The sequence below is a fragment of the Prionailurus viverrinus genome, chromosome D1 (genome assembly GCF_022837055.1).
Source record: "Prionailurus viverrinus isolate Anna chromosome D1, UM_Priviv_1.0, whole genome shotgun sequence".
NCBI classification, from domain to species: Eukaryota; Metazoa; Chordata; class Mammalia; order Carnivora; family Felidae; genus Prionailurus; species Prionailurus viverrinus.
In genome coordinates this window covers 105,956,468-105,972,722 of record NC_062570.1, presented here as the reverse complement: position 1 = coordinate 105,972,722, position 16,255 = coordinate 105,956,468, and the positions used below count along the sequence as shown (strand labels likewise).

General features: G+C 62.5%; 2 protein-coding genes across 8 annotated transcripts; both read right to left on the bottom strand.

Annotated features, from left to right (window-relative positions):
- Window positions 1-371: 371 nt before the first annotated feature.
- On the bottom strand, window positions 372-8,266 carry NUDT8 (nudix hydrolase 8). Of its 7 annotated transcripts, none has more exons than XM_047823867.1 (15): window positions 7,878-8,016; window positions 7,109-7,241; window positions 6,488-6,565; window positions 6,153-6,390; window positions 4,205-4,275; window positions 3,651-4,087; window positions 3,450-3,529; window positions 3,302-3,373; window positions 2,977-3,086; window positions 2,747-2,882; window positions 2,567-2,620; window positions 1,229-1,380; window positions 1,053-1,134; window positions 782-878; window positions 372-682 (listed from the first exon to the last, which is right to left on the bottom strand). In XM_047823867.1, the coding sequence occupies exons 2-15, from the start codon at window positions 7,141-7,143 to the stop codon at window positions 552-554; spliced, it is 1,773 nt and encodes a 590-aa protein (XP_047679823.1). In that variant the 5' UTR covers window positions 7,144-7,241; window positions 7,878-8,016; the 3' UTR covers window positions 372-551. The 7 variants fall into 7 exon arrangements, with proteins under 7 accessions (XP_047679823.1, XP_047679824.1, XP_047679825.1 ...); XM_047823868.1 differs by having other exon boundaries at window positions 3,702-4,087; XM_047823870.1 differs by having other exon boundaries at window positions 541-682; window positions 782-862.
- A 1,319-nt stretch (window positions 8,267-9,585) lies between these two features.
- On the bottom strand, window positions 9,586-15,957 carry TBX10 (T-box transcription factor 10). The gene is made up of 8 exons (XM_047823294.1): window positions 15,951-15,957; window positions 12,778-13,030; window positions 12,592-12,693; window positions 12,003-12,174; window positions 11,017-11,172; window positions 10,649-10,716; window positions 10,357-10,451; window positions 9,586-9,915 (listed from the first exon to the last, which is right to left on the bottom strand). Exons 1-8 carry the CDS (start codon window positions 15,955-15,957, stop codon window positions 9,626-9,628), a joined length of 1,143 nt encoding a protein of 380 aa, XP_047679250.1. The 3' UTR covers window positions 9,586-9,625.
- Between the last annotated feature and the right edge of the window lie 298 nt (window positions 15,958-16,255).

The following is a 16,255-nucleotide window of genomic DNA, read 5'->3' as shown; positions in this document are numbered from 1 at the left end:
TCTGTGGTCTTTCTCGTCGCTCTGCCACTGCGGCCCGTCACTCGGGGAGGTCTATGTCCCAGAGCCCGGGGCTTTTCCCATACGCCACGTGGGTCTCTTGTGGGGAGGGGGGATAGGTCAGCTCAAGGTCATGTCATGAAGCCACAGCTTGGCTTCCGGTGGGTCAGTCTGCCCTAGACCATCCTGAGCGCCCATCCCTCAGTGCCGATGGCGGGGGCGGGGGCGGGGCCTTCCCAGCGTGATGAGGGGGAAGCGGCGGCCTGGGGTCCAGCCCTGGGCCTGGCCCTCTGTGGGCATCTGGAGGGTGGGAGCAAGAACGGGGCCCAGTCTGCCCGGTGAGGCGACGGGCAGCGAAGGGAACAGGCTCTGTCTGGCCTGGTTTGGAAGTTTATTCTTCACGGTTGGCAGAGGGGTGAACTTGGACGCGGGGGTAAGGGAGCAAACAGTTTGACGTGGGGCTGGGCACGGTGGGTGAGGCAGCTCCAGGTCCTCCCGGCTCTGTGGGTCAGTTTGGGGGAGGGTGGTGAGCGGGGCCGGGCCGGGTACCCCTTCTAGTCGCTGAGCTGGGGGGGCGCACCGTCCAGCGGGTGCCACAGCTCCAGTCGCCAGTCACTGCGGCCCAGGCACTCGCACCAGTGCCGCTGGCGTTCCCCGCTGGCGTGGCTACTCAGCTGCACCCCGCCTGGGTTGGGGAGCAGAAATCAGGAGCCACGTCGGAACCCGCTGCCCCCCGCCCCCCGCCCCCGCCCCCGCCAGCCCGCTCCCCTGCATTCTCACTCACCAATGAAGTCGTCAGCTGTGCCCAGGTCATAGTCCCATACAGACACTAGCAGTGTCTTCTGGGCCAGCTCCTCCCTTGGGCCTGCATAAAAGAATTCCTGCAGGGGAGGGGGCAGAAGTGCAGGAAGGGGGGCGCCTCAGGTCCTTTACAGGTTCAGAAACAGGCTCAGGCAGGTGAGGTCAGGTGGGACCTGCGCTTTCTGACTGAGGCAGAACGCTGACCTTCCCCGCCCCGGGGCAGCCGGGACCGCCTCCACCGGACCCCGGCCTACCTCATTGAACTCGGGGTTCAGGGTCTTTTTCCGAACACTGGTCTTGTATTTACGTCTCTTCCCCACGTTTGGATGCAGGAAACTGGTTGGGAAGGATGGGGTCAGGTTAGGGATGGCCCTGGAGAGGGGCTCCGGGGAGCCCCCACGGCCCACCTACCTGTCCCCCCTTCACTCACAGGCGGACGAAGGGGTCCGAATAGCCATTGGCATCCATGGGGGCAAGGTGGGCACAGCGCAGGACACCCACCAGCAAGCCGCCCTGCCGGGAGCTGTAGCACAGTGACAGCAGGACGCGCCCGCGTTCGTCCCCTGCTGCCTCCGTCTCCTCCTGCGGGGTAGGCTGTGGTCAGCCAACTGCAGCCCAAAGCCCACCCACCCACCGGTGTTAGCCCGGATGTGACAACTCGAGCTGGCTGCAAAGCAATCGAGGACCAACAACTTCATGTCATGAGTTTCCCAAAACAGTCACTGGCCCGGTGCCCTGGAAGGGAACTTTCCGGTCAGCTGTAGCCTCCAGGGCCTGAGAAGGGGAGGGGCTTGCTCAGGCCACGTGACTGGTGAGCACAGTGCGTCTTCGTCACGGGAGGGGAAGGGTGCTGGTGTCTGAAGGCCACAAACATGCGAGGAGCTTCCCGAGTGGCGCCCATCACTAAGCGCCCATCACCACCCTCCCCCTGTGTCACAGAAGCAGCTCCGAGATGACATACAGATGACATACCTGATGACATACTAAAGGTCACTAAAGCTACAAAAACCACCCTCTTCACCCCCCACCACCCAGGGGACCAGATTCTGAATGTCCTTTGCCACCCTCAGCCCCTGGTGCTTGCAAAGGGCTTCGGAGGATGTTCAGGAAGAACGCGCTTCTCCCATACCTCACGGAGGATTCCGTTTACAGAAAGCCCAGCCACCTTTCTCACCGGCTCCTCAGTAAGGGAGGGTTCGGTAAGCGCCTGCCATGCGCAGCGGTGCGGCCGCGTGTGGGGTCTGGGACAGGAAGTGCCCGTCTCAGGGTGCCTGCCCCACCTGGGTAGGACTTGCCAGCCTGGCCTTGGCTAAGTGGCAGGCGCGGCAACTTGTGGCTCCACCAGGGGACAGGGCAGTAGCATGAGGCCCTTCCATCCCGGGGAGCGGAGCCGGAGGTCTTTGGTCGTTGGCATGGGGCCCCCGGCAAGCACCTCTGCCTGCTGACAAGAGCTTATCTAGGGCTACAAGCCCCAGGAGTGGCGTCCACAATGCCCCAAGGTCTCTCCTGGACCTTGACCTGCCCTCCCAACTTGGGCTATGGGTGGATCCTATCAGTTTCAGCCTCTGCTTCAAGCCTGGCTTTATCTCTGCCCCTTGAGGGCCTTGATTGTCCCAGTGCCCAATAGCTGCTCTGGGCTGCCTTGGTGGAGAGGGGTGGGGGGCGGGGGGGGAGTCGCACCCCTGCCCAGCCACTGGGGCCTGGCTCTTCCCTAGGGCTGCGGGGCCTAGGACCTCCCATCCCTGCTTGGTCCCACCGTCCTACCCACCTCCTCATACAGGGACATGCCACGGGCGGTGTCCAGACTCTTGGGCCTCTTGGTCTGAAAGAGCAGAGAGCTTGGTCACCTTGGCCAGACACCGCCCAGGGTCTCCCTCTTTGTCCCCTTTCCAGCTTCCCCACCACAAGGATGCTGATCCCCACCCCAATCTGTGTCAGCCCCACTCACCAGCTTCCGCTTCTCCAGACACACATCGAAGCTCCTGGCTCGGTTGGGCACCAGCTTCCTCAGGGGCACCCGCAGCTCCCCCAGGGGAGGCGCCCCCCGCCGTCGCCGCAGCCGCGGGTCCTCACACACACACAGCCTGCGGGCCGCCCTGGTCAAACCTGGCCGAGCAAGCCCCGCCCCCTCCACCTCGGCCCTGCCCCCTCGCAGCCCAGGCCCGGCCCTGTCCTCACCGCAGTGTCTTTCGCCCAGCATCCTGGCGGGTGAAGCCGTGATAGGTGAGCGTCTCCTCCCAGACAGGCCCCCTTGTGCCCCGAACTGTGCGAGTCCGCAGCTGGCTGGCCTAGGGGCCAGGGAGGGGGGATCAGGACCTCCTTGGGCCCCAGGGCCCCACCCTGGCTCACCTGCCTGGTGGGCCCCCAGTTGCACATCACTACAATGGGGAGCTCCATGCCTGCTGTCCAGGCTTTGGGGGGCGGGGCACTGCAGGGCCAGGTGGGTGTTCCAGGCTGGGGTGCGGCCAAAGAGCATCGGTAGGGGTCTGGGTCTCACCCTCACCTTGCTGGCTCCTGGCAGCAGATTGGCTTTGACATAGGTGTCCACAGAGCCTGAGGCTGGTGGCTTGAGACCCTAAGAAGAGACCACGAATGTGGGGCAGGTCTGTGGCCCAGGCCCTCCGCCCGCAGACCCTTGCCCTCATCCTCACCTTGGCCCGGTGAGCCGTGCAGTGCAGGGCGCTGTTGTCCGCATCAAAAAGAAGCGTGAACTCGAGGGCGCCCAGGGCAGCTAACAGGAGGTGGTGGGCAGGGTCAGCTCCTGCCTTGACCCCCTCCCCACCCCCGAAATGGCACTATGCCTCCCGCCCTGCCCCTCCCTGGTCCGATGCCTGGGAGGCCCCAAACCCTACCCTGGCTGGGCTGGGCCAGGAGCGTTCCCCTCGTCCCCTGTCCCCACTCACTGCTGTCATCTGAATCTCCCTCTGGCTCTGGATCGGCCCGCTGCCGGGGTGCAGGGCGAATGGCAGGGATCACTGCAGGGTGTGGGTCTGGGGCGCTTCGAGTGTGCTTAGCGAAGGGGTAGAAGTGTGGGAAATAGTTGGAAATGAGGTGGATGGGCCGGATGGGGCCGGGGCTCACGTCGATGGCCATGTGCTCCTGCATGTTCACCCGCTGTGGCCGCCCCCGGCTCCCTGCTGCTGCGCCTGCCATGGGGGCTTGGACGTGGGGGCGGGGACTCAGAGAAGCCCCCACGAACTGGAGACAGGGGGAACGCAGCGGGCCAAGGAGCCAGGGTGAAGAGGCATCCCTGAGGGCATGGGGGGGAATCTTGGGTGGCAGCCAGGACCTGAGGACAGAAGGACAGAATACAGGGTCCAAGTAGGTGGGGTGGGGGAGAAGTGGGGGGCTCTGGCCCGAAGGAGGACGCCTGTGGGCTGGCAGTCGGGCCGGCTGGGCTACTCACCGCTCCGTGAGCTCTTCCACTTGGTTTGGTTCGCTGAGTATAAGCCAGACTGAGATGACCCTCAAGCAAGACTGTGAGCAAAGAGCCTCCCAGAAGCAGTGAGGGAGGGGGAAGGGGCGGGGTCAGAACCCATCTCCTGGGCTCAGGAGGCTGGCACTTCTCTGCCCTCAACCCCAGGGGTCCCTTGGGGCTCAGCCTCCCTCCTTCCTCATTCCCCCTTCACACCATGAGTTATTTTTACCACCATCATGCGCCCTGCTCTCATCTGAGGAGTCTGGAGGGCCAGAGGCGACACAGGGGGTGTGAAGTGGGAGGGGCAATGGGAGGGGCTTGTGAAGGGATAGGTGAGGAGGGAGGGAGGGATGCAGGGGGAGGTGTGTAGGAGTGGGTAGCAGTGTGGGGGACACTTTGGGAGGGGTGGAGTGGGGAGGGGACCGAGGAGGGGAAGAGGAGGAGGGGAGGGGGAGGAGGAGGAGGGGAGGAGGAGGGGGGCACCCGCAGTCTGGTTCTCTGCAGCTCAAGTTCAAGCTTTTTAAGACAGGAATCACATCACTTCACACCTTTCTCCCCTCCCCCCCCCCCCTTGTCCCCCTTAGGAACAAAATCCTAAGTCACCACTGAAGCACGTCCCCTTGGCACACCATGGTGGCCCCTGAGTGGCGGGGCCCCTCCCCGACTCTCCGCCTTGTTCATCTTGTTTCCTCCAGGACCCCAAACTTTGTGCATGTGCTGCTCCTTCTGCCCCCACTTCCCCCCTGTGCCCTTTGATGCGGCCTGTTCTTGCTCACCTTTGGTTTCAAGGTCACTCTGTAGGGGAACCTGGCTGCTTTTTTACCTGCTCGACCTTCCCTTCTCTCTCTTCCCAGCAGTCCTGCGGGGACTGCCCTTTCCATAGTCAGTCTGGGAGGCTCATCCTCCTCCCTGGGACTGTGCCCCCAGACCCTGCCGCCTAGGGAATTCCAAAGACAGCAGGCCATGTGACAGGCTCGGGGAGGCCCAACGAAGTACAATTCTGGGTTGGATGGCCAGAGACAGAAGCTCTGTTTTCTGTTGATGGGAGGCTAATGCTGTGCCGTCCGAGAGCCGTTGCCCTCTCCTCACTTCTCATCCCGGCAGAGTAGAGATTCTCTAAAGGTGAGGCCAGCACAGTAGAAAGTACAGTAAGAGGGAGAGCCCCTGAGCCCCTGGATCCAGCCATGCCTGAAGCTAGCCTCTTTTGGTGAAGTCAGCTGGTGAGGGGAGTTTCCTGTCACTTGTCCCGGCTAATATTACTGCCTAGTCCACCGTGACAAGGTCAGACTGCTTTATCCTCTCTCTCTCTGCTCTACATAACTGATGTATAATTAATTCCACTATTACCTATGATTAATTAATGTACAATCACATGATTATCTCTGTGGCCTGCTCTGAGGTCTTCCCTGGACTGAGTCACCCCCAGAGGGCAGGGCAGCATCTGGCTGGTCCGAAGATATGGCCCCAGCACAGTGCCCGGTGCATGGCAGGAGCTCGGCGTGTTGGAACTTTATAGTAACACAGGGCTCCTCTTTGGATTCCTGCGGGCTGGCATGGGGTCAGCTAGACACAGAGCAGAGAACAGGAACTGCAGGGGAGTGGCTGGGTCTGGGCGCTGGAGTCAGGGAGGGCTTGGTTCAAATCCTAGTTCGGGGTGACCTGGGGCAAGGTGTCTCTTCTCTCTGAGCCCCAGTCTCACCAGCCAGGGCCAGCACTGCCCCACCCCAGGGCTGTGGTAAGGGCCAAGTGTTAAGTGCCCACTGTCCAGTGGGTAACACTGTGATTGGACAGAGGCACCCCAGCCAGGAGCCAGCTGTCCCACAGGGTCTGCTCAAGGTCAGTGCACGAGATGCAGTGGCCACGGAATGGGTCAAGGCTCTTTATTCAGTCCCGGAATGGAGCTGGCCTAGCAGGGTGAAGGAAGGGTGCTGCTTACGGCCAGGCCTTCAGCCCGTGGACCTCTTAGGGAGGGCCAGGCGGGGCTGGTAGGCACCGGGCGCCAGCAGCTGCAGGGTGAACTCTGTGATGATGGCCGTGAGACCCCAGACACGGTGTGGCCCGTGCAGGAAGACGGGCAGAGTGTAGTGGAAGTGGCCACGCTGGCAGAAGTGGGTATAGCCTTGGTTCTGCTCCTGCAGCAGGTGGGCCAGGGGCAGGGCAAACACCTTGTCCACCTGTGGGCGGGAGGCAGCGAGAGGGTAGACACGGGACCTGCTGCCGCAGCCTCCCCTGCGTGGAACAACCTGGCCCCCACCGTCTCTCCCCACTCACCTCCTCAGGGTTGGGCCTGAGGCTCTGGGGATCCAGGGGGCCCACACCGGCAAGCACTGGCACCACGGTGGTCTTTTGCTGGGGCAGGAAGATGGCAGGCAGTCAGGGGAGGCGCGGCCTTGGCGGGGCTCTGGGGCGGGGGAGGGGAGCCCCAGAGGAAGACTCCACCTCACCATCCAGAGGCCTTCCGTATTGGAGGTCGGGTCCACCTGGCCCCTGCCCTTGAGCTCACTCCAGCCATGCCGACTCGCTACAGGCCCCTCAAACTCACTACAGCCATTCAGTCCTCTGGGCCTTTGCAGACTGTTCCCTCTGCTTAGAATAACCTTCCCTGACCTTTACTACCCTGAAATCTCCCACTTGTCATTCAATCCCTGCCTACCCTGTGAAGCCTTCCCCCACCCTCCTCCACCAAGCTGGGCAGAGCTGGCTTATCCTGGGGCCACCTCCGGCCCGGGACCTGAGCCTCAGTATCTCCCACGAAAAGGGGGCTAAGATACCCCTCTCTGAAAGGTTGTGCGGGGATGGAACATGACCGCCAGGCAGGTGTCTGGAGCTCCACCGGAGGCCAGGACCACTCTCCTTGCCCCTGGCGGTGGCCTCAGGGCCTGGCAGCCTTACCTGGTCATACACAGGCTGCAGGATGCCCCACACATGCTCTTCAGGCACAGTAAGGCCCAGCTCCTCACGGGTCTCCCTCAGGGCTGTGTGTACCACGTCCTGGTCAGTGGGGTCCCACTTGCCACCTGGGAAACTGAACAAGCACAGGTGGCCCGGTCCTTGGTCTGTTGGGGCCATGGCGGGTGAGGGTGACGGCTGTGCGGAGAGCCGATCACCCACCCAAGCATCTTTTGTCTCTGCCCCTAGTTTGTCGTGAGGCCTCCCGCAAGCCACATGACCTCTCCAGGTTCGGTTTACCTCCCTAAACGATAGGGGTAAGGGAGAGGCCCTGGGGCTCACACACGCCAATTTTGCTTATGGTGGCCCCAGCGGCGCTATGACCCTAGCGTGTCCCTCATTCCCGACGGGACAGGGGCGGGGCCAGGGCGGGAAGCCAGGCAGTTCACCCCACCCGCGAGCTTCGTCGGCTCCAGGACCCGAATCTCCCCAGAGTCGCCGGCAGGGGGCGGGGTCCTGCCTTTTTAGAAACACGGGCACAGCTCCGAGAAGTGTCCCCGTCCTGAGCTGGTGCGGGACGCGCTTCGAGGGGTCCGGCGTGGCGTCCGGGCTGGCACCCACGGCGCCAGACTCGGGGCGCGGCTCTCCCCAGACCCATTCCATAGAGGCGGAAACCCAGACTCGGACAGGCGAAGCGCCTCGCTCAGGTCCCTGCGGTCTCCGGGACTCGGCGGCCTCCTCCCAGAAGAGCGAGGAGCTCCCGGCCGTGTACCTGACGTCGCCCTTGTGCCTCCCGGCCAGGCGGCTGGACCGCAGCGTGTAGAGCAGCGCTGGGATCCCGCGCACCGAGCACAGCGGCACGAGCACGGCGGCCGCCGCGGGCCGCGCGCGGAGTCGGGCAGTGGCCCCTGCCAGCAGCCGCCGGCAGCGCTGCTCGTCCTCCGCTGACAGGCAGTGGGGCGGCATGTCGGGCCGGGCGCACCCGGGACGCCGAGGGCGCCACGCCGGGCGAAGGAAGGGGCGGGGCAGGCAGCACTCGCGCTCGGGGTCTCCGGGGAAGCTGGGCGGGGCCGCGGGAGGAGTCGCCCCGCCCCGCCCCGCCCCGCGGGGCTCCGAAGCGGCGTCGGCTGTGCCCTTGGGGGCGAGACCCGCACAAGAGGCGGGGCCTCGGCGGGAGGGGGCGGGGCTCTGGGCCAGAGGGCCGTGGGCGGGGCCCGAGGGAGAGGCCTCGACGCGAGTTGGTGGGGCGGGTCCGGAAGGGGCGGGTCCCCCTCTCTCGGGCTTCCGGCAGAAGGGGCGGGCCTGGGCCGAGGGTGGAGCTGGCCTTGGTGGCTTCGAGGGAGGGTGTCAGAGAGTCTGGAGTCAGTAGCTCGCGGTACTCGAGTCTCGGCGGCTTCCGGACCCAGCTCTGTGACAGCTGGGTTCGAGATTCCGGGCGTCAGGCTTCGAGGCTTCGCCGGACCCCGCGTCCCTCCACGCCCGCGTGTGCCCGTCCCTTTCCTACGCACCTCACGCGCAGTGCTCCAGGATGTTCGGAGTCGGCATTTAGGGGGTTCACGGAGCGCGCCTCCCGGAGGCCGGGGACATCAGGGGCTGCGGGAGGAGTGCCTAGCCCGGCCCCGCTCTGGGCCCCTCTCCTGGTTCTTCTGGGTGGCGCGCGCCGTGCCCTCCCGCTCCAAGGGACCCACTCCAGCCCAGGCCTTTGCCCTGCTTTTCCCACCGCTGGGAGCTTGCCTTCCCTCCTCCCCTTCGCTCTCGCTCTCAATTTCTACTCCTTTAGGTGTAGGTTTAAATGTCACTCTTCTGTGGAAGCTGTCCTGCGTCGAGTCTTGATTGGATTCTCAAGCCCCCCCCCCCCCCCACTTGGCCTGGCCCGTGTGGTCACTGCCCATCACGGTTCTGCATCCCTCCAGACCCTGGCTTCTCGCGGACCAGACCACCCCAGTTGTGCACAGCACCTATAGTGGAATGGCCGGTGTCGCCAATGCTTTGCATTGACTTTGAGCAGGCGCCTCTTTGAGCTGCAGTTTCAGTCCTCGGCTGGGCGCGTTAAGGCCGGGAGCAGAGCCTGCAGCCTCACTCACAGCGCTGCCCCTTGGCTGGTGTTGGCATCTTTACCGTCACTGTGCTCCCAGCGATACCACCGGCACCGGGCAGAGCTTTGGAATGTCTGCAGCCGTCTCTGGGGTCTGGGTGTTCCTGAGTCCTTCCACCCCGACCCCCGAGGACAGAAGTGCTCTGACTACTCATGCCAAATGGTTTAATGTTGGGGGAAAAGGAGAGGTAAAGCAGGGTTGAGAGGAGTCACCCCCAAGGCAGAAGGGGACATGTACGGGGGGTGGGGGGGGGGCTGGTTCCAAGCCTGGCATCTTCTCTGCCTTGCTGTGACTCTGGGCAGGTAGCCTCCCTCTCTGGGCTTCCACCTGCCCTGCTATCCTTGAGGGAAGAGGGCCTCCGCAGAGGTGAGGCAGCAGGGGTAGTGTACAGGGTAAGAGGAGTCTGTGCACAGGGCCCTCATCATCACTGAGGGTCCTGGACAGTCCCCAAGCACATGGCCGTAGGGGACAGGAGCCCCAGCCTAGCTGGGAGGGGCAGGCTCTCCTGATCTCTGTCGTTCTGGACATTGGGGAGGGGGTATGGTGTTGGTCGGGCCCTTGGGATTCTGAGGGGGCTTGAGGCTCCAGGGTACAGGCCCTGGTAGGCGAGGGGCTGGTAGGTGGCTGGGGCCAGCAGAGCCTCAGGGGGGGCCAGCAGCTGATGTTGCAGCCGGGCGGAGGTCCTGGAGTTGGAGACTGGAGCTTTGTGGGAGTCTGAGGGAGGACATGGTCTGCGTGGGCCCCGGACCTTCCCTCACAGCCTCAGCCTCCCCTCCTCCTCCCCTGCTCCCATCCCAAGCTGCCCCCTCTCAGCCTTCGCTCTTGTTCTCTCTTCGTTCGCTCTTCCCTGCCATCTCTTGCCGTCCAAACCCTTCCCAGTTCTTCAAGGCCCAGCTCAGGAGCCACTTCATCCAGGAAGCCCGTCTGACACCTCCCACCCCTGCTCTTAGCACCTTGTCCCCGTCCTGTTCTCTGTGCCCTTGGCCCCAAACTGCCTCAGAATTCTCTGCCTCCTCCTCTTTGTCCACACAGGTGCCCAGTGGGCTTGCTGGACGTGCTGAAGCCCCCTCCTGGAGGCCGTGTGGCCCTGTCTCCTCACTTCCTGCCCATCATGCAGGCTCTGGTCCCACTGTGTCTGTAAGCCTGGAGGCTGACCTGTTCCCTCCTCTGTGGAGCCCTTCAGCAGGCAGGGGCCGAGGCCGCTGTGACTCCGGGTCGGGATGCTGAGCAGGGCTCGCGGAGGGACAGTCCTGGAGACGGGACGAACAGGAATGGAGGCAGAGGGTCACAGGGGAGAGCCCAGGTCAAGGATCATGATCAGTCAGGCCGTGGGACCCCAGGACCAGTCAGTGGGCAGGAAGCAGAGAGAAGGGCAGGACCCGAGGCCTTAGGAGACAGTGCAGATGGGGTGAGGGGCTGGGTTGGGGCAGCTGGGCTCACACAGTACCAGGAGTCTGAGTCACTCTCCCTAAAGCCCTTGGCAAAAGGGTTGCTGGCGATTTTCAGCTGGGTGATCTGCAGAGGAGAAAGTGCAGTTATGGGCCAACCCTGAGCCAGGGCGAGGCTGTGGGGTCCCAGGTTCAGCCACCCTGTCTTCCCTGAACCCCCCAATCAGGAGGCCCTGGGACCCGGGCCCTCAGCCCAGGAGCCACAGAGTCAGTGGGCGTGAAGGCAGGGGAATGACCGAGGGCAGAAGTCTGCTGAGTCCTAGGGAAGGAGAGAAGGGCAAGGCTCTGAGCTCAGAGCTTTGGGCCTCAGTCTCCATCCCTGTGAAATGGGCTGGCAGCTGCCTCGTGAGCTGTGGTCCCAACCCACCCGGTGGTTCTGATAGGCTGTCACGGCCGTGAACTGGGTCTCCGTGAAGACGAAGGACTTGAAGTTCTCCTGGGCGTAGCGCTCGCTGTCCTTGCGTGGGTCCACAAAGACCACATGGAATCGGGGCTGGTAGCGGTGCATGGAGTTGAGAATGATCTGGGGGAGGGGGATGCAGAAGGCGGTGTTCGGGGGTGTGCGGAGCAGCAGCAAACCTTCCCTTGGGCTAAGCCTTTCTCTCCGGGGCAGAACGGCTGTCTTTCTTGTAACGGGGCGCAGAGTCTGGTCCCGAGGGCCCACGGTTCTGCATCAAAGGCCCTGTGGCGTCTGAGCATTTTGCCACTTTGCCTTCTCTCACACCCACATCCCGCCGTCAGCTCCACCTTCAGAAATATCCAGAATCTGATCACCTCTCCCACCCCACTGCCTCCTGGCCAGCGTCCCTGCTCCCGTCCAGCTGTGCTGTCTATTCTCCACACCGCAGCCCCAGCGAGCTGCGGCGTGCCACCCCCTGCTCAAAACCCTCCTGTGGCCACCGCACAGAGTAAAAGCCGGAACCCTCTCCGCAGCCGACTGGCCCCGCAGATCAGCCCTGGCAGCCTCTAGGGTCTCTCTCCTCCCATCTCCCCTACACACCCCACTTCCGCCACGTGGGGAGCCTCCTTGCACTTCTCCCAACGGGCCTAACATTCTGCAGCCCCAGGGCCTTTGCACTTGTTCCTTCCCCTGCCACGGCGTTCCATACACACTGTCTACGAGGAGGATAGTGTTTGCTGGAACATTCTCACTTCCCGCCCCCTGCTCGGGCAGTCCCCTCTGCTGCCCAACCCCTGGCCGGGTGAACTTGGCCCCCAGCGTTAGCCGCCAGTAGCAGGTGGGGACGCTGGGCGCCAAAGTCACAGCTGGCCCTGGCTCCAGGCTTCGTTATAATCAGGCCCCAGTGTCCCCAGCCCTGCCCTGCCCCCTCCCCGCTGTGGCCGGGGCCTCACGTGGCCATTGTCGTCCAGCAGATTGTTGGTCAGCTTGAGCTTGTCAAAGGACACAATCTGGCGCATCCACTGTGCCCCTTTGGCCGGCGAGTCCGGGTGGAAGTGCACCCGGCCGGGCGTGGCCGGGTCTGCTCTGCCCGCCACCAGCCAGGCTGAGCTGTGAAAGGCGTACCTGGGGACAGAGCGAGTGGGAAGGGCGCCCCGTCCGCCCCCACGGCACCGCATCTGCTGCCCCTGCCCTGAAGACCGGCGGGGCCAAGGGGCTCTCGCCGTCTCCATCGCGGCCCTTGCTCTACCCCCAGCTCACACGCGAGGAACCAGAGACCCCGAGGACGCTGTCTGGCCTCGAGCGCCCGGTGGCCGCAGTGGGCTAGCCCGCTCTCCCTGCCCAGGCTAGCCCACTGCCCGCCTCAGGCTTCCGCTGTTGCCCCAGGGTAGGCCTCCCCGCTCACCCCAGGGTGAGCTCACCCCAGGCCTCCCCGCCTCCCCGCTCACCCCAGGGTGGCTCACCCCAGGGTGCAGGTAGGGGTCGATTTCCTGGCCCCGCCCCCCCGCGGTCCCAGCTGCCTCCCCTGGCCGGCCCCCAGACCTGTATCTTTTGTCGTCCAGAGGCACGAAGTCCATGAGCAGTGCATAGTCAGCCAGCGTGTCCATGCCCAGAATCTTCACCTGGAAGGTGGGAAACATCCTCCTGCAGGAGGGCGGCGCTCAGCAGCCCAAGGGCGGCCCCACCGTGGCCCCCTGTCCCCCCCACGCACACGCCCGCTGCTCGCACCGGCCTGCCTTGGTGACAATCATCTCCGTGCCCAGCTGGTTGAATTCCTCCCACAGAGCCTTCATCTCCAGCTGAACCGTCACGCTGGACACACGCGGGTTCTTGGGGCCCTGCTTGCCGGGCTCGGCCACGACTTGGGCCCCGGTGGGAGGGTCTGACCGGAATGGGGAGTCCAGCCGGGGCTCCCAGCTGGAGCTGGTCAGGGTGTAGGGCTCCGAGGTTGCGAGTACCCCGAGGCCGGCAGAGAGGAAGGCTGGGGAGAGAGGAGGAGAGCGTGAGCCTCACCCCCGTGCCACCAAGCCGGCTCTCATCCTTCCGGCTGCACCTAGGTGCCTCTTCCTCCAGGGAGCCCTCCCTGACTGCCAGGCCTGTGTTCCCATAGTATCCCTGACGGGGCATCACTTCATGAGGCAAATGCCGACTTAAGTCTCCTGGAGGCCAGAGACAGGAACTGCCTGGCTCCTCAGGGGATCTTCGAGCCATCAAGTCACGTGGCCTTGTGGGCTTGAGCAACAAAATTGTTCCGTCTCTCGGAGCCTCGGTTTCTATATCTGCCCCAAGGGGTTCTTGATACGTGCTTCGCAGGGCTGATGTGAGGATTTGCGAGGACACACACGGTGCCCGGCACACCCTTCAAAAACGACACCTGTTACGATGGTAGGACATGTGAGGTCGTGGGGGTTCGGGAATGGGCGTCTTCACTCCGCGGAGACCCTGGTGCCTGGTCCTGCTCCGGGAGAGTCGAGCTGAGAGGACATCCTCGAATCACCACCAAGGACTCCCACCCATGTCTGACCTTGCGCCCCATAAACATTCCATTTCTTGGAATGTTGCCACCCTCTACCCTCCTTAAAAAAAAAACCCACAAATCCTGGGGGGCCTGGATGGCTTAGTCGGTTGAACATCCGACTTCGGCTCGGGTCGTGATCTCACGGTTATGGGTTCGAGCCCCGCATCGGGCTCTGTGCTGACAGCTCGGAGCCTGGAGGCGGCTTTGGATTCTACGTCTCCTTCTCTCTCTGCCCCTCCCCCACTCACGCTCTGTCTCTCTCTCTCTCTCTCTCTCTGTCTCAAAAATAAAGAAATATAAAAAAATTTTTTTTAATAAAAAATAAAAATAAGCAAATTCTACCTAAAATAAGACACTACCTTACGCCCATGAGGATGGCTATTACGAAAAAGAAAAGAGAAACAAAGGAAAGGAAAGGAATTGCAAGTGTTGGTGGGGGCGTGTGGAAATTGGAACCCTCTGCATCGCTGATGGGGTACAAGACGGAGCCTCTGCTGTGAAAAACACAATGAGTGTAGGATCCAGCCAGGCCACTTCTGGGGAGTTACCTAGAACTGGAGAAATGCACCAAAGGAACCGAGAGCAGGAACCTGAACAGGGACATGTGCGTGAGTGTTCACAGCAGCACGATTCTCGACAGCCCGAAGGCGACAGCAACCCAAGCGTCTACTGATGGAGGAATGGATAAGCAAGGCGTGGTCTAGCCAGACAATGGAACCGCCTTCAGCTTCAAACAGGAAGGGGCTTCTGCAGCGTGCTGTGACTTGGGTGGACCTTGAGGACGTCACGCTAAGTGAAATAAGCCAGGCAGACACAAAAGGACAAATCCCGTGTGCTTCCGTTTGTGAGAGGTCCCCACGACAGTCAGCTTCAGAGACAGAAAGAAGAACGGTGGGTGCCAGGGATGGAGGGAGGGGGACAGGGGGTGAGCGTCTAATGGAGACAGAGGTTCAGTTTTGCCAGATGCAAAAGTTCTGGAGACGGATGGTGGCGACGGCTGCCTTGTGAATGTACCTAACGTCACCGAATTGTACCCTTAAAAATGGCTCGAATGGGGGGGGTGGGGGCCCTGGGTGGCTCAGTTGGTTAGGCATCCGTCTTTGGCTCGGGTCATGATCTCGCGGTTCGTGGGTTCGAGCCCCGCGTTGGGCTCGGAGCCTAGAGATTGCTTCAGATTCTGTGTCTCCTTCTCTCTCTGCCCCTCCCTTGCATGTGCTGTCTGTCTCTCTCTCTCAAAAATAGACAAAAAAAAATTTTTTTTAATGGCCCAAATGGTAATTTTTATGTTATGTATGTTTTACAAGTTAAACATTAAAACCAGAAAAAAAACATCTTGAAAAATGGACTATTAGTTTCTAGCAGCCCCCTAAGTGGCCAAGAGCCTGGTGGAACTGAGATCCCCTGGGCAGAGGTGGATATTGGTGATGGATGGATGGATGGATGGACGGACGGATAGAGGGATGGGTGGAGGGACGTTCCCGGGGTGGTCTACGTGTAATGAGCTAACAGGTAGGCAGCGCCTGGCCAGAGCTGGCACATAGTAGGTGCTTCATTGGAGTGTGGGGCTCAGGGCCTGTGGTCCCATATTTCTCAGCCCTGAGGGCCACGTATGAACAGCCCCGGGAGTGGGTGGGGGTCTTTCCGAGAGGGATGGACCGCATCAGGTCTGCATCTCCCAGAGGGGCATGAAGTGTAGACGGGCTGATGTCCCCACCACCTGGACCAGGTCACCACATGGGCAACTGTCCGTTGCTCAGCTGCCCTGCTGGGGCAGGTCTATCGTCTGGGTAACTGATGACAACCCCAAGGGTCCATGGGTCCCCAGGGGAGAGGCTCATGGCTTCCCTGGGTCTGGGGCCTTCACGGGCTGGTCACTGGCTCCCAAGTCTTCTATGAGCTCACCCCCTGCCCATCTTGGTCAAAATGCCACCCTTGAGTGCTCTCAGAAACTCAGGAGGGGCCCCTTCTCTGTCTGGTTCCTCTAAAAGCTGGCATCCCTTGGGGTCAGGAGTTGACAATTTCCCACAAGCATGGAGCCAGGGCTGGAGGGGAAGTTAGACCTTGATACTCAATGGGTGAGGCCCAGAGAGTGGAAGGGACAGGTCCAAGGTCACTCATGCCTGAGAAGGCTCTCCCTTCCCAGAAATGGCTCTGTACCCCGGCCCATCAGCACCCCCATATTTGTACATGGGCGGCTGTGAGCCCATCAACCTTGCCCTGGTGGGATCTGAGGCCTTAGCGTGGGGTGCCCCTGCCCCACCCTCTTGCCCAAAACCTGGATCCAGAAGGGTTTCCTTGGTCCCCCCACCCAGTCCCTGCCCCGCCCCATTCACCCTGGAGCCTGAGCCCAGTCACGGGGCCACCTCGGCTGCCTACACCGTACCTGCCATGGGGACGGCCTGGACGTTGGCTCCTGGAGAAGTCCTGCTCAGTGCGGGCCGGCTGCAGCTGTCACCTGAGGAGTCCCTGCCTGCTGGGTTGGTGGTCAGACGCTCCTGGTCTCCCGGCCCATTCAGCGGCACAGCTCAGCTCTGTGGGACCGTCCTTCCCTCCAAGCGATCACTCACGTCTTGCTTCTCCACCGGAGTCAGGCACCTGGTCTCTGCAGGCAGGCTACTCTGGCCCTGTGGTATGCAGGGCCCCGTCTCCAAACCACCCTCAGACTGCACCAGGCTGCTGGCCGGGCTT